This window comes from Triticum dicoccoides, chromosome 5B (assembly GCF_002162155.2).
Source record: "Triticum dicoccoides isolate Atlit2015 ecotype Zavitan chromosome 5B, WEW_v2.0, whole genome shotgun sequence".
NCBI lineage: Eukaryota > Viridiplantae > Streptophyta > Magnoliopsida > Poales > Poaceae > Triticum > Triticum dicoccoides.
Genome location: NC_041389.1, coordinates 321,071,617 through 321,087,347, shown reverse-complemented (window position 1 = coordinate 321,087,347; position 15,731 = coordinate 321,071,617). Strand labels below are relative to the sequence as shown.

General features: G+C 42.2%; 1 protein-coding gene across 1 annotated transcript; it reads right to left on the bottom strand.

The window, feature by feature from the left end:
* Window positions 1-482: 482 nt before the first annotated feature.
* On the bottom strand, window positions 483-9,711 carry LOC119308677 (protein ACTIVITY OF BC1 COMPLEX KINASE 7, chloroplastic-like). The gene is made up of 18 exons (XM_037584810.1): window positions 9,574-9,711; window positions 8,581-9,204; window positions 8,185-8,328; window positions 7,871-7,996; window positions 7,432-7,519; window positions 6,921-7,014; window positions 6,259-6,352; window positions 5,452-5,506; window positions 4,676-4,767; window positions 3,700-3,870; window positions 3,493-3,549; window positions 3,320-3,403; window positions 3,148-3,232; window positions 2,097-2,158; window positions 1,521-1,595; window positions 1,323-1,427; window positions 1,013-1,154; window positions 483-820 (listed from the first exon to the last, which is right to left on the bottom strand). Exons 2-18 carry the CDS (start codon window positions 9,184-9,186, stop codon window positions 747-749), a joined length of 2,154 nt encoding a protein of 717 aa, XP_037440707.1. The 5' UTR covers window positions 9,187-9,204; window positions 9,574-9,711; the 3' UTR covers window positions 483-746.
* Between the last annotated feature and the right edge of the window lie 6,020 nt (window positions 9,712-15,731).

Here is a 15,731-nt window from a genome sequence, read left to right as displayed (position 1 = left end):
CTCGTCCATTATAAACCACGACAACACTGGAATCAAGGGCCTGGCTTCCCTTTTAGTAACACCGCTGAATGACTTTGACACGCTAAGATTCTGAATCCAACAGCACTAAAGATCTGGAAATTCTCTGACCCTCATGATAGTTGATAGAGCTGACCAGGAAACTGAGTCAAAAGCTTTCTGAAAATCGAGCTTTAGCACAATAGCAGGTTTTCGCCTTTTGATGCAGGATTGGACCATGTTAGCAGCGTAAGTGAAGTATTTAGTTATCCCTCTCCCCCTAATGAAACCCGTTTGATCATGATGAATGAGCTGAGATATGAAAGGTTGAGCCCTATTGGATAGGCATTTGGAAGCGATTTTAACCACGCAATTCTGGAGAGAAACTGGATTGAAGTTTCCAGGGTGGATTGAAACAATCTTCTTGGGAAGCAAAACAACAAAGGCCAATATTTTTGGGACATTAGGGAAACAGAATCAGGAACTGTAAGAAAAAGCATAAAATCCTCCAGCTTTCTTAATCATTTACGGCTGAATAATCTGAGCTTTCTGCTAAAAGAATGTATACTGTTTGGACAGATTTTTACAGGTTGCAACAAGTTACAACATTTTCAGGAAGAATGTGGCTCCTACATGATCTACGTATATTATTTACCTATGAATGAGAAAGCAGTTCCCATTTAATTTCTTTACAGAAGTGAACCATTTGTCTTGGTTTTTGTGCAGGTGTCCAAAATGAAGCACGGCGATCACATCATCGTCTCGAATTTCTCGAGTTTCTTCACTCTTCGCATAGATGCAACCAGTAATGCCAAGAAAATGCCTGCAAGTTCAGTTGGGAGCAAGAATTGGACCAATCAAGAAAGGACATGTAGAAAACATCACTAGTTTAAATTCAGGTTAGCTTACAAATACAAGTAAAGATAATGAAAGGTTCCACATAAGGTTGAAAGTTGTCGTATTATGGAGAATTTGTCGAACGGACTTTTTTTAGGAAACAAGCAACAAATCCTACCTGCGCCGACGAAAGACCCATTTGCGACTATTTGGTTTCCTTGACTACCCATGACGACCCCAATATTCAAGAGAGTACCACCCATGGCTGTATACATGGTCGCCATCTGAAGTACGTTAGCTTTACGAGCAGCCCGTTCCGACTGCAAATGCCATTATATAAGTTTCAGGTTGACTTCCGACCAAAGCAACAAATAATGGAAACACTAGGTTTTCAAACTAGGAGTTACTGAGCACACAAGTGCTTGTCATTAACTTATGATGGCAGAAAAAGATGCTACACAGGAGTATAGTTATCAGCAGAGCCATACCTCAAGTACTCTGACTCTGAGTTTCAGATCACCCGACTCGAGTTGCCCCACAAAATCCTCAATCCGTTGGATTCTGTAGGGCATTGAGATCGTAGAATCACGGGCCTGTATGTATGGAGATAGCAGTTAATGGCATGCACAACAACTAGAAGCGTAGAAACGAGGGGAAATGACAAATCATATCGATTATGTCTTTACATCATTTGCTTGCTTTCTTATCTCCTGGACTAGTTCAGGTCCAGCTCTTCGTCTTGTTTTCAAGTCTAGCAGTTCCTGGAGTTCAAATGGAAGAAGGTAAGAATTCACAGATAGATGTTGAAAGGATAAAGAGTTTCTGCTGTTATGAGGAAAATGGAACAGAACTATGTTAGCAGAAATAACAAGTCGCACACGAGCATAGCATATTAACTAGATGATCTATCTTGGTAACAAGCTCTAGCAAAGTTGTAGTCCACTTCTGAAAACATTTAAGAGAGCAGCGAAAACATGAACAAAGTTACATAAAATAATAATAAAAGTTGCTGCACCAAATTATTTGCTAACTCCGCCATCCACTATGTGCATGAACAAAGTTGCTAACTCCGCCATCCAGTATGCACAGGTTAAGATTATTTTTCCTTTGTTATTGTTTATACTACACAGTTAGCAAATGAGGAACTATGTACATGAACAAAGTTTACATTTACATAAAATAATCTTAACCTGTGCATAGTGGATTGAGGAGTTAACAACTTTGTTCATATTATAAACAATCTTAAAGACAATAATCCTAACCTGTGCATATGGTGCAGCAACTTTGACAAAGGAAAAGTCAGGATCCAGTATGTACCCGATGCCTGTGAAACATGAATATACCAACACAATCATTGACCGACAAATAGTTAATCTAACAGATGGTAAATAGGTAAACTTTTTATGAAGTTAATCGCATAGCTAATAATTTGAATATCAGTGTGAGCGTTTAGAGGCCTGGAGCAGGTCCTCAAGATATATTCTTCATTTCATTCGGCTCGGCATTCCCTAGAAACCTTAAATTCTATGCTAATTCTTTTCCCAAAATACCAAACGTCAAGTGCTGGGCAGTGGGCGGTAGAATTAGAAAAATCACTCACGGAGTATACAAGTTCTGAATGAAAAAAAATCCAAAACTCTTTGTGTTCATTGATTTTTTACACAAGTTAAGATTGTGGCGAAAAAACTTCATTTGTGTTATGCACCAAAAAAGTTATGTGCAGTTACACTCAGTTCTAGACAGTTGTTCCTTCTTTGTTTGTACAGGACGCACGTGGACACATTTTGGCTCAAATTTTGTAGGTTCACAATCCATCCAACAATGTATATCCACAAAAGGTTTTGGATTTCTTATAATCTAATATGTGTGTCTTCTAATTGTTCATTAAATCACCCAGGTGCACGCACTGCACAAAGTCCACTCTCAAGTCTTGATCTCAACCACAGACGACATAACAAAACATGTCACCCCATCTGTAGCAACTGCATAAAATTGATTTACAAAAAATAACTAATGGCCTTCTAATGATGAGAAGATTCTTCAAAGTGGGAATGAATATATTTTGCAGCTTAGAGCCATTATATCCTTTTACAACAGGTAGAGATGCATTTTTCCTTTGTTATTGTTTATAATACACAGTTAGTAAATTAGGAACATTTTGCAAGCTTATAACCAAGAACACACTGAGATATCTGTACCAAACCATTAAGATATTGCATTCATAAAAATACTGAAGAAATCAGAAGTGATACTATCGAAAGAAATGGATCTGTAGATATTGTAATGTTGTCAGGATATACAAGAATGGAGAACCTTCAAGAGTTGAGAATGCCCTTATGACGAACGTAAATGTGGAAGGAAAGCGGAAAGGTTGATCTTGCGCAATTGCAAACAAGTCCTGGGAAGGTAAAACACAGGATTAACTTCAATATCTCAGTATTTTTACATGCAAACTGATTCATGTAAAATTATAAGGTCAGGCAACCTCTCCAATTGCAGCTAGAGTCTGCTGTTGATCCGGTGACTGGCTCAGCAGATTGTCCAAGAAATATTGTACGGACCTTCTTACCTGTATAACAAAAAAGGGGGCAGAAAATAAATGTTAAATGAAATTTCTTCAATTACTTTTCTGCCCAGGAAATAACATGTCCTACAAACCGGTGAGAGGTCTCCTGTTGGCTGAAGAGCTTCCAGGTCAATTAAAGCTTTTATAACCTGTAAGATAGAGTTGACTGAGAAAGAGAGAATAGATGAACTGCCCAAAAAATGAGCATCTTAAATTACTCAACACCATGTAAGGTAAGATGCTAGGCAAATTCAGAAAACTATTATGTGTGCACCACTCATTTGAAGATACGAAAATACCTTGTTCGCATCCTTCTCATACACAGCATAGAACAAGGAGAGTAGTCTATCTCGAGTGAATGATTTGATTTCACCCATCATTCCAAAATCATAATATATTAGAGAGCCATCCTTGTCTATGGCAAGGTTTCCAGGATGAGGATCAGCATGGAAGAAACCGGTCTTCAGTATCTGTGTTTTACATGGAATGAAAATCTTAGTGCAAATAACTATCACATGTACTGATCCACTAAAAAAATAAATAACTTGGTGTCAATATTGTACATAAAACAGAATATACAAAATATATGCTTAAACATCTATTAAGACAACCAGGCAGCGAACTGCACCATTGTACAGGATCCAGGAATTTTATATCATCTAGCAATACCGCCACTTCTTTGAAATTATAAGGACTGTATGGTTTGATACTTACAAGTTACGAGTCAACATGTGTGGTAGATATGTATTTATTAAATTATTGCCAACAACATCCTTTGAGATTTTTACCAGGCAAAAATTTTGAATCGTGGAGTAAAGGCAGCCGAAGAGTTCAGGCTTAAAAAAACGAGACTAGTACTGAAGCAGAGCCAGACCATCTAATTTTTGATACACAATGTCAAGTGTGCCGTGTTTACCCTGGCCTCTCATTTAAGAAAAAAAAATCTAATAAGATCATGCAAACTCTCTTGAAACCAGCCAGTTAATAGCCCAAACTGCATGGCTAATATTTCCCAGATAAAAATTCTTCAACTAAAAACATGCCCAGTGTTAAAACATGATCCCCGCAGGTTTTGGTCACATTTAACAGGCAACAAATAGGAAAATTACAAAGGCAATAGCCCAACAATGAATTATTAAGCAAGTCTTCTATCAGTTTTCTTAGAAGAGTAGACACTATGTTGTGAGAAGCATTTTCTATAAATGATGTACAAAATCACAAGCAACTAAACTGAGTTTTGTACAAACATATCAAGTACACTAAGAAAACATTGACCTGAATTAGGTACGACTCTATTGAACGAGATGCAATCAGAGAACGGCTATATCCCCGGCTGTCTAGCACCGCCAAGTTGTTTATCTTAATACCTGTATAAATGAGAAAACAGATTAAAATATAATATTTCATGGTAAAAAATGTTCTAAAAAAATATACTTCCGCATTACAACTGGAAAATTTTGGTCTGAGTTACAATTGAAAGAACAATCGTCCGCTAAAAAACTGTGCTTGATCTTCGTTGTATATTTAAGTGAAAAGACAACAGCAATATGTAAAGTCTTTTCTAAAGCAAAAGTTGAACCAGAAGGTAGTCACATTAATTTGGCATGTAGAAATATATGTGATCATACATGGCTAGATATAATGGATTTATTGCTGTACTTATTAGAATTCTCTCAGACGAGACAGAGGATTGAAGATCAATAATGGGCATAATCATATATATAATAAGTAACTGAAAGTGGATTAGTTTGTGTAAGCCTGCTCTGCATGACAAGGTAATATACATATATATTACTCCCTCCGATCCAAATTAATCGTCGCAGCTTTAGTACAACTTTGTACTAAAGTTGTGACAATTAATTTGGATTAGAGGGAGTACTTCAAATCTATACAAGAAAAAGAAACTGTATGGTATCATAACTGATTTCACTAAATAGTAACTAACATGTCTAATAAATCACTTTATAAATGGATAACCATTGTGAAATACGAACTCTCAAGAAAAAGTTAACTCAGGTTACTTTAAATTACAAGAAATAATTAACACGTACCAGGAGCATACTCCAGGGTTAACACCTTTTCAGTTGTGTAGTCCCACATGATAAGCTACAGAAGCAGCATAATGGCAAGTCATTTTAATCTTTGAAGCAAGATTTCAGAAAGAAAAGAAGAAGGGTTTTGTTTTATTACTCCACTTTAACGAAAGTTTAGACATCTCTATGCTGATTGAATGCAAGTAAAATCATCAACTACAATTTAAAGGGGTACAACAAGCCACAGGCCACATCCAAGCGTCCAAGAGTACAATCTGTCCTGATCAAGCCTTTACTGCTTGGGCTACCCACTAGCAATCAACCCAAACATATCATAGGCTGTTATATGCAACAGAAAGTCAGAAAATGTCCCCACTTTCTCTGCTATTGGCCTTCCTAGGAAGGCAAAACACAAGAATGGGAAATGTAAGAGGTCTGAAAACCAAATAAATTAATGCTACAGAAAGGATTTATGCTCCATATCGTGCCTCACAAAATTCATATGCAGAAACCACCGTACTGAACTAATCAATCGAAAGGCTATTAGGAATTCTGCAGATTTTCGTATCAATTATCACAAGCTGCATGCGGACCAGCATGAGACCAGGCAGGTGATTGCAAGAGGATGCCTGCTGGAGGCAGAGAGACCAAGCAGACAGATTGATCACTGTAATTAAACACTCCAAACATTCCACATGGGGATGTTTGCCCGTTCTTAATTTGATCCAGTATTGTGAGTAGGGCAATATGATTTTGGGTATGTTCAAAGTGGAGTACTGAAACAAAGCACTGCAAAAGTTTGCATTTGGGGTCCAGAAGACATACTGGCACGCGAACCCATTTTATGTTTCTGAAATCTCGACGAAATCTGTCTGCATTCTTTCCTTCATTGATGTAATCAATTTCTTCATACAAAATTCTGAAATCACAGAAATCAGGGTGGTCAACTTCTGTTTGAAAGTTCAATTTCAATACTAAAAACTAGAACAATTTGAGATCTCTGTCTATGAACAGAGCTGACAATCACTACTTTTATTGCAATGTATTCTCTGTTTTCGTAATCAAAGATGTTCCATGTATGATATATCACCCTCTCTTACAAGTTAGTGAATGTAACCGTTGTAAGGTATCACCTAGACAAAAATAGTTAATATATGTAATAAATTACCTGAACCTTGCCAATTTGATATCATGTTTTCTTTGTCAACTTATCAGTTACTTACACGGATAAATGCCAAAATAGACATGATGAAATTGCACACTGGCATGACCAAGTGAACACTTATTGATTAGAAAAAAAATTGAGGTCACAATATGAGATAAAATGGCAGACAAATAGTCATTCCACTAAACCAACATCATTTCTCGCAAGAAACTGGTTACTGAACAGGGACTGGCATAAAATAAAAACATCGTATCCATAGCTGAATAATGGATTATTACAAAATAATGCATATGGATGGTCCAATACATTGATGTATACTTACTTGGAACATTCATCATAAATACCAATCCAGTCCCTTGAAGGACCTCCGAATTTTTCACTTCTCTGAAAATACTCAGCTACTAGCTTTAGATTCCCTAGAAGAAAGCAAAGATGACTAGAATTATTAAGAAAATTATAAACCATTTAACATACAACAGTTTGGGTAAATAATACACAGGAAATAATTGTGAATTTTATAAACTTATGCAAGAAATGAGTAGTAAAACTTAAAAAGGAAGAAACACATAAGCTCTTAATTTCACCTATTTCTTTATGTATAGAAGATAAAATAACTATCAAATTCACTGGAAGTATGGAACTAATTAGAACAGTAACCACTATATTTTCAAGAATAATAAACAAATCATCTCAACTTATATTAGTTTTGTTTGTTAAATAAGCAATAGTTTTCGATTTAAGAACACCAACAACATATATGTGAGTTATTTGTCCTGTTTGTTAAATAACCAATAGTTCTCTACTTAAGAACACCAATAACACATGTCTCTTACTTAGGTCAATATCAAAAAGTTTTCTGAGCCCTGGTCGCTGAACTTTCACTGCAACTCTCTCTCCATTATGAAGCACCGCACGATGTACCTGAAAATTGATATCACGGGAATTTGTAAGTACAATTTGAAGAAACATGGCATAAAGATCATCAAGACTGACATTAGACAAATATGACCACTAATCTCAATGGTGCAGTATCATCAGTATGTCACAGTAGAAGACAAAGACATCAGATATAAACTGGCACAAATTATAGGCAAACATTTTACATATGAAAATAAGAACAATGTATATTGTAATTAAATAGTTTCTCTAGCATGAAAGAAAAAAATATATTTTATATTCTTCTTAAATACTAATAATGGTATAATATGACACTGCCTGAATTGTCACTGAGCAGGGAAAATGTGTATGCTGGATAATGTAGGAACTAAGCACCTGACCAAGACTAGCAGCAGCTATTGGACGGTCCTCGAATTCTTTGAACGCAACATCAACTGAACACCCCATTTCCTTCTCTATGAAAGCCTTTGCCTTCTCAGGAGAAAATGCAGGTACTCTGTCCTGCAGAAAAGCAAAAGGTGCATGGTGCAAGTTTACTATTTTGTTAAAGAAATACACCATGTAACAAACTACTACAGCCAGTAAACAGGAATAATCCTTTGGGAGAAAGAGATAATTCTAGTTTAACAGAAGAGAGGAGATAAAGAAAGGAAGCCTTCTGCAAAATTTCCTAGACAAAGAATGAATACCTGCAATTTTGCAAGCTCATCAACGAATTCTTTTGGGAACAAATCAGATCTTGTGGAGGATAGCTGTCCAAGCTTGATAAAAGTTGGGCCAAGCTGCAATACTTGTTCTCTTAACCATGAAGCAGTGTTTCTCCTCCGGATTTTCTGCGAATTCAAAGGCGGTTCCAGTTAACATGTGCAGTGAAACAGGAATACACCCATTTCAGCAGTCAAAACTGATGCGGTTTTGCACCATTACTAAAGCAAAATTCTCATGTGCTAACAACAGGACCTTAAGACCACCTTCACATTGGGGATTTCAAGTAAATGACAGCTTACAGTATTTTTCATTTCCTGACTTGATTGAACTTATAGAATTACTGGTTAAATTACTTAGCCATTTTATTGTTAATGTACCTGATTTTCCTCTGAGAATCCACCTGGATAGGCCCATTTTGCATTGTCGAATAAAATACGTATTCGAAGAGAAAGCACAAAAGACCAGATATCTATACTCCTCTGCACAGAGTTGTAGTTAGCCTTTGCCCAACTGAATCCTTCGTCAGATGGCAAAACCTTGAGCTCCTCTTCAAAGGGATCATCTCTAGCACTCATTTGCTTCTGGGTCTTAACTAGAGCAGACATGTTGCTGCCATTCACCAAACTGGTCCCAGTAACAACCACCTTTGGAGAACTGTTAATGACTGCTCTGGTCGAACCGTTGACAACGCCATTTGTAGAACCATTGATGACCGCCTTGGTCGAGCCATTGACAGCTCCATTCAGAGAACCATTAACTGTATCAGTTCTTGCACGGCCACCGCCCTTGTTCCTCATCAATTCGGTTGTTGGAACCATCTTCCTCGATCGGCCATTGGTAGTATATTTCTCGGATTCTGTGGACCGGGCTTCTGCTCGGAACATTGAAGATCTCTTAGCCAAGGAAGAGTCATTTCCATACCTTGGTAGCTTGGCATTCGATATAGACGCTGAAAAGCTAAGATCAGCCATCATCATCGCCATTGGACAATCAAAAAGCCCCTGTGTGTAGCACCTTGCCATTATTAGTATGAAACAAATATGGAACACAATGAAATGTCATTCTAACCACAAGTACAAGGTAGAGACAATAGTGAGAAGGACCTAAATTATACAAGATCTTCCCAGTTTCCAACAAAATAAGTAATGGCCTGGTTCCACATGGTTACTACGTATCAACTACACGCTTTCTCTCAGAAGGAATAACTACAGTTAGTCAAGAAATCACCAGAAACATATATCAGGGTAGAAAAGAACCATATCGTCAATTAACGGCCAAATTATCAAAATTCATGAATTTCGTCCAACAAGACTGCCTGATCATCTACCAGAAAGAGATGCAGCAAACATACAGAATCCCAAAAACTACACCTTTGGTAAATCAGTTTCACCCAAGGCGCTGCGAGCCGGCGGAATCAAGCATCAGATTCCGGAAGAAACGAAAAAGGATTCGGCGGAACAGAGGGGCAAAATGAGTGGATGCGGGGGAGTGGGAGTTTGGCAAGCAAGGGGTACCTCACGTGGGCTTTTGATTTCTCGGGGCGTGGAGAAGAGAGAGGAGGGGAGGCCGGTGACTTCTCTGATTCGCAACTGCAGCTTCGGCTCAGCTGGCTTGGCTGGGAAGAGGACACCACTCCGCCACGAAGTGGAGAGGAGAATGAGGCGCACGAGGAGGGACAATTTTAATACACTATATATTATGCTGTACTTTATTTAACACTGTTAGGCAACGTGTACATCAAACCTCCCATAAAACGTCCGCACCGCTCCATTCGGACGCGCAGATTGTGATCCGTCGTATCTTAAATATCCATGAACGCATCTTGATGTCCAAGCTCCTACAAACAGGTACCAAACCAGCGGAAGATTTGTGGGCGTAACTCGCGCTATGTAAGAGTAACTTCAACGGGCTGACCCAAACAGACGGTGCTTTTATCTGCTTTTTGTTCGTTTGGGTCGGCGGTCCGTCCTTTTAGATTTAGTCGGCAGTGCGCCCAACGTGCCGGCTTATTTCATGACCGCGCGCGCTTTTAGATCATGCCAATGGTCATGTCGCCGCCCTGGTTTTGGCGCTCCAGCACGCGGGAAAGGTTCGCGCGCGGGGGGAAATCGGCCTAGCGCGCGCTGGTTTTGGCGCTCCAGAGCGCGGGAAAGGTTCGCGCGCTTGTTTTGGTGTGCCGCAGCCGGCGCTCCCTCCACACTCAGTCTGCCGCCCACTCGTCTCACCCCCTCTCAATAGCCTCGCCGCCTCTGTGCCACCATGTCGATGCGCCGCCTCGGCGCTTCGGATTTTCGCGGAGTCCGTGAACGGCCCTCCGTCGCCTTCTCCGCCGAGATCTTGTTTGGCGAGAAACGCCTCATCCTCGGCACCTTCGACACTGCAGAGCAGGCAGCCCGCGCGTACAATGCGGCGGCGTGGCGCCTCCGGCGGCCTAGTCGGGAGATGAATTTTCCTGACGTGTCGAGCCAGCGGGCGCAGGATCTGGCGCCTCTCCCGCGGCTTTTCACCGATGAGGATCGTCGCGTCCACCGGAGGCGGCAGCGTCGCCTCGCCATCGCCGAGATGGACATGAAAGCCTTGATGGTGTGGCGCGAACGCTTCCCGCAAGACATCGTCGACGAACGTCAGTTCTACGAGGAAAGGAGGACGGAGAGGGAGGCGAGGAGGACGGAGTGAGCCGCCTATCGGGAGGGCAAGCGTACCCGGAAGCAGGCCGCTCAATTGAGACTGAAGCTGCGAGAAACATCGGGGTGGGACTTCGAGGACGAGCAGGCTGTTGACGCCTACATTCAGACGTCGGAGGAGGACATTACTGAGTCGGAGTCGGAAACCGATGAGTAGTTGATCTTTTTTTTATCTATGTACGCAAGAACTATCTATGTATCCTTTTTTCATCGGAAAAAATAGTCGGCGACGTCGGCGACCAAGCAGGCGGTGGAGGGTGTGCGCCACAGACCAGTGGGCCCGGGGAGAAGAGAGGGCGAGCGCGCGTCCGTCTTGTGTCTGAAGGAAATATGCCCTAGAGGCAATAATAAAGTTATTATTTATTTCCTTATAATCATGATAAATGTTTATTATTCATGCTAGAATTGTATTTACCGGAAACATAATACATGTGTGAATACATAGACAAACAAAGTGTCACTAGTATGCCTCTACTTGACTAGCTCATTAATCAAAGATGGTTATGTTTCCTAACCATGAACAATGAGTTGTTATTTGATTAACGAGGTCACATCATTAGTAGAATGATCTGATTGACATGACCCATTCCATTAGCTTAGCACCCGATCGTTTAGTATGTTGCTATTGCTTTCTTCATGACTTATACATGTTCCTATGACTATGAGATTATGCAACTCCCGTTTACCGGAGGAACACTTTGGGTACTACCAAACGTCACAACGTAACTGGGTGATTATAAAGGAGTACTACAGGTGTCTCCAATGGTCGATGTTGGGTTGGCGTATTTCAAGATTAGGATTTGTCACTCCGATTGTCGGAGAGGTATCTCTGGGCCCTCTCGGTAATACACATCACATAAGCCTTGCAAGCATTACAACTAATATGTTAGTTGTGAGATGATGTATTACGGAACGAGTAAAGAGACTTGCCGGTAACGAGATTGAACTCGGTATTGGATACCGACGATCGAATCTCGGGCAAGTAACATACCGATGACAAAGGGAACAACGTATGTTGTTATGCGGTCTGACCGATAAAGATCTTCGTAGAATATGTAGGAGCCAATATGGGCATCCAGGTCCCGCTATTGGTTATTGACCGGAGACGTGTCTCGGTCATGTCTACATTGTTCTCGAACCCGTAGGGTCCGCACGCTTAAGGTTACGATGACAGTTATATTATGAGTTTATGCATTTTGATGTACCGAAGGTTGTTCGGAGTCCCGGATGTGATCACAGACATGACGAGGAGTCTCGAAATGGTCGAGACGTAAAGATTGATATATTGGAAGCCTATATTTGGATATCGGAAGTGTTCCGGGTGAAATCGGGATTTTACCGGAATACCGAGAGGGTTACCGGAACCCCCCGGGAGCTATTTGGGCCATAGTGGGCCTTAGTGGAAAAGAGAAGGGGCTGCCCTAGATGGGCTGCGCGCCACCCCCTTCCCCTAGTCCTATTAGGACTAGGAGAGGTGGCCGGCCCCCTCCTCCTCTTTTCCCCTCCGAGGAATCCTAGTTGGACTAGGATTGGAGGGGGAATCCTACTCCCAGAGGGAGTAGGACTCTCCTGCGCCTCCCCCCCCCTTGGCCGGCCAGCCTCCCCTCCTCTCCTCCTTTATATACGGAGGCAGGGGCACCTCTAAACACACAAGTTGACACAAGTTGATCCACGTGATCGATTCCTTAGCCGTGTGCGGTGCCCCCTGCCACCATATTCCTCGATAATACTGTAGCGGAGTTTAGGCGAAGCCCTGCTGCTGTAGTTCATCAAGATCGTCACCACGCCGTCGTGCTGACGAAACTCTTCCCCGACACTTTGCTGGATCGGAGTCCGGGGATCGTCATCGAGCTGAACGTGTGCTCGAACTCGGAGGTGCCGTAGTTTCGGTGCTTGATCGGTTGGATCGTGAAGACGTACGACTACTTCCTCTACGTCGTGTCATTGCTTCCGCAGTCGGTCTGCGCTGGGTACGTAGACAACACTCTCCTCTCGTTGCTATGCATCACATGATCCTGTGTGCGCGTAGGAAAATTTTTGAAATTACTACGAAACCCAACACGACCCGCATCTCCATAACACTCGACCCAAAATAGGAAGAAGCGCTCATCCAGTTCCTCCGTGAGAACTGGGACATTTTTGCATGGAAGCCCGCTGACATGCCAGGTGTTCCCAGGGGACTGGCTGAGCATCGCCTAAGAGTCGACTCGTCTGCAAAACCAGTCAAAGAGCATCTTCGGCGGTCCGCCGTCCAGAAGAGAAAGGCCATCGGTGAAGAAGTGGCTCGACTGTTGGCGGCAGGATTTATCCGAGAGATATACCACTCCGAGTGGCTCGCTAATGTCGTCATGGTTCCTAAGAAGGACAAGTCGCTCCGAATGTGCATTGATTTCAAGCACATCAACCGGGCCTGCCCGAAAGATCACTTTCCTCTCCCTCGCATAGATCAAATTGTTGACTCGACCGCGGGATGCGAGAGGTTGTCTTTTTTAGATGCTTACTCCGGGTACCACCAGATCCGTCTGTACGGGCCCGATGAGGTAAAAACAGCTTTCATCACTCCATTCGGGTGCTTCTGCTATATCACCATGCCATTCGGCCTCAAGAATGCCGGAGCCACTTTTATGCGAATGATTCAGAAGTGTCTACTCACCCAAATCAGTCGGAATGTGGAAGCTTATATGGATGATATGAAGGAAATATGCCCTAGAGGCAATAATAAAGTTATTATTTATTTCCTTATAATCATGATAAATGTTTATTATTCATGCTAGAATTGTATTTTCCGGAAACATAATACATGTGTGAATACATAGACAAACAGAGTGTCACTAGTATGCCTCTACTTGACTAGCTCGTTAATCAAAGATGGTTATGTTTCCTAACCATGAACAATGAGTTGTTATTTGATTAACGAGGTCACATCATTAGTAGAATGATCTGATTGACATGACCCATTCCATTAGCTTAGCACCTGATCGTTTAGTATGTTGCTATTGCTTTCTTCATGACTTATACATGTTCCTACGACTATGAGATTATGCAACTCCCGTTTACCGGAGGAACACTTTGGGTACTACCAAACGTCACAACGTAAATGGGTGATTATAAAGGAGTACTACAGGTGTCTCCAATGGTCGATATTGGGTTGGCGTATTTCGAGATTAGGATTTGTCACTCCGATTGTCGGAGAGGTATCTCTGGGCCCTCTCGGTAATACACATCACATAAGCCTTGCAAGCATTACAACTAATATGTTAGTTGTGAGATGATGTATTACGGAACGAGTAAAGAGACTTGCCGGTAACGAGATTGAACTAGGTATTGGATACCGACGATCGAATCTCGGGCAAGTAACATACCGATGACAAAGGGAACAACGTATGTTGTTATGCGGTCTGACCGATAAAGATCTTCGTAGAATATGTAGGAGCCAATATGGGCATCCAGGTCCCGCTATTGGTTATTGACCGGAGACGTGTCTTGGTCATGTCTACATTGTTCTCGAACCCGTAGGGTCCGCACGCTTAAGGTTACGATGACAGTTATATTATGAGTTTACATGTTTTGATGTACCGAAAGAGTTCGGAGTCCCGGATGAGATCGGGGACATGACGAGGAGTCTCGAAATGGTCGAGACGTAAAGATTCATATATTGGATGATATGGTTAGGCCAAGGGGTCAAGCCCATGAGGCTTTAGGTCGGTGCAAAAGGAGTTTTGCGGAGTCCAGGGGGCCAAACGCCGGAGACCCTGGCGTCTGGCCCTGGGCCAGACGCCGAGGCCCATGGCGTCTGGGCCAGACGCCAAGGATTGTGGCGTTTGGTCCTGGAGTCCGAGTGGGACTCTTGCCTTTCGGGAAAAACCGACTTTGAGGAGGCTTTTGCTCCAAGTTTCGACCCCGGGGCTCAACATATAAATAGAGGGGCAGGGCTAGCACCAAAGACACAACAATTGATCCCTTGGATCTCTTAGCCGTGTGCGGTGCCCCCCTCCACCATAGTCCACCTCGATAATATCATAGCGGTGCTTAGGCGAAGCCCTGCGACGGTAGAACATCAAGATCGTCACCACGCCGTCGTGCTGACGGAACTCTCCCTCGACGCTCGGCTGGATCGGAGTTCGAGGGACGTCATCGAGCTGAACGTGTGCTAGAACTCGGAGGTGCCGTAGTTTCGGTGCTTGATCGGTCGGGCCGTGAAGACGTACGACTACATCAACCGCGTTGTGCTAACGCTTCCGCTTACGGTCTACAAGGGTATGTAGACAACACTCTCCCCTCTCGTTGCTATACATCACCATGATCTTGCGTGTGCGTAGGAAATTTTTGAAATTACTACGAAACCCTACAGTGGCATCCGAGCCTAGGTTATTTATGTTGATGTTATATGCACGAGTAGAACACAAGTGAGTTGTGGACGATACAAGTCATACTGCCTACCAGCATGTCATACTTTGGTTCGGCGGTATTGTTGGACGAGACGACCCGGACCAACCTTACGCGTACGCTTACGCGAGACCGGTTCCCTCACCGTGCTTTGCACAGAGATGGCTTGCGGGCGACTGCCTCTCCAACTTTAGTTGAACCAAGTATGGCTACGCCCGGTCCTTGCGAAGGTTAAAACGGAGTCTATTTGACAAACTATCGTTGTGGTTTTAATGCGTAGGTGAGATTGGTTCTTACTTAAGCCCGTAGCAGCCACGTAAAACATGCAACAACAAAGTAGAGGACGTCTAACTTGTTTTTGCAGGGCATGTTGTGATGTGATATGGTCAAGGCATGATGCTGAATTTTATTGTATGAGATGATCATGTTTTGTAACCGAGTTATCGGCAACTGGCAGG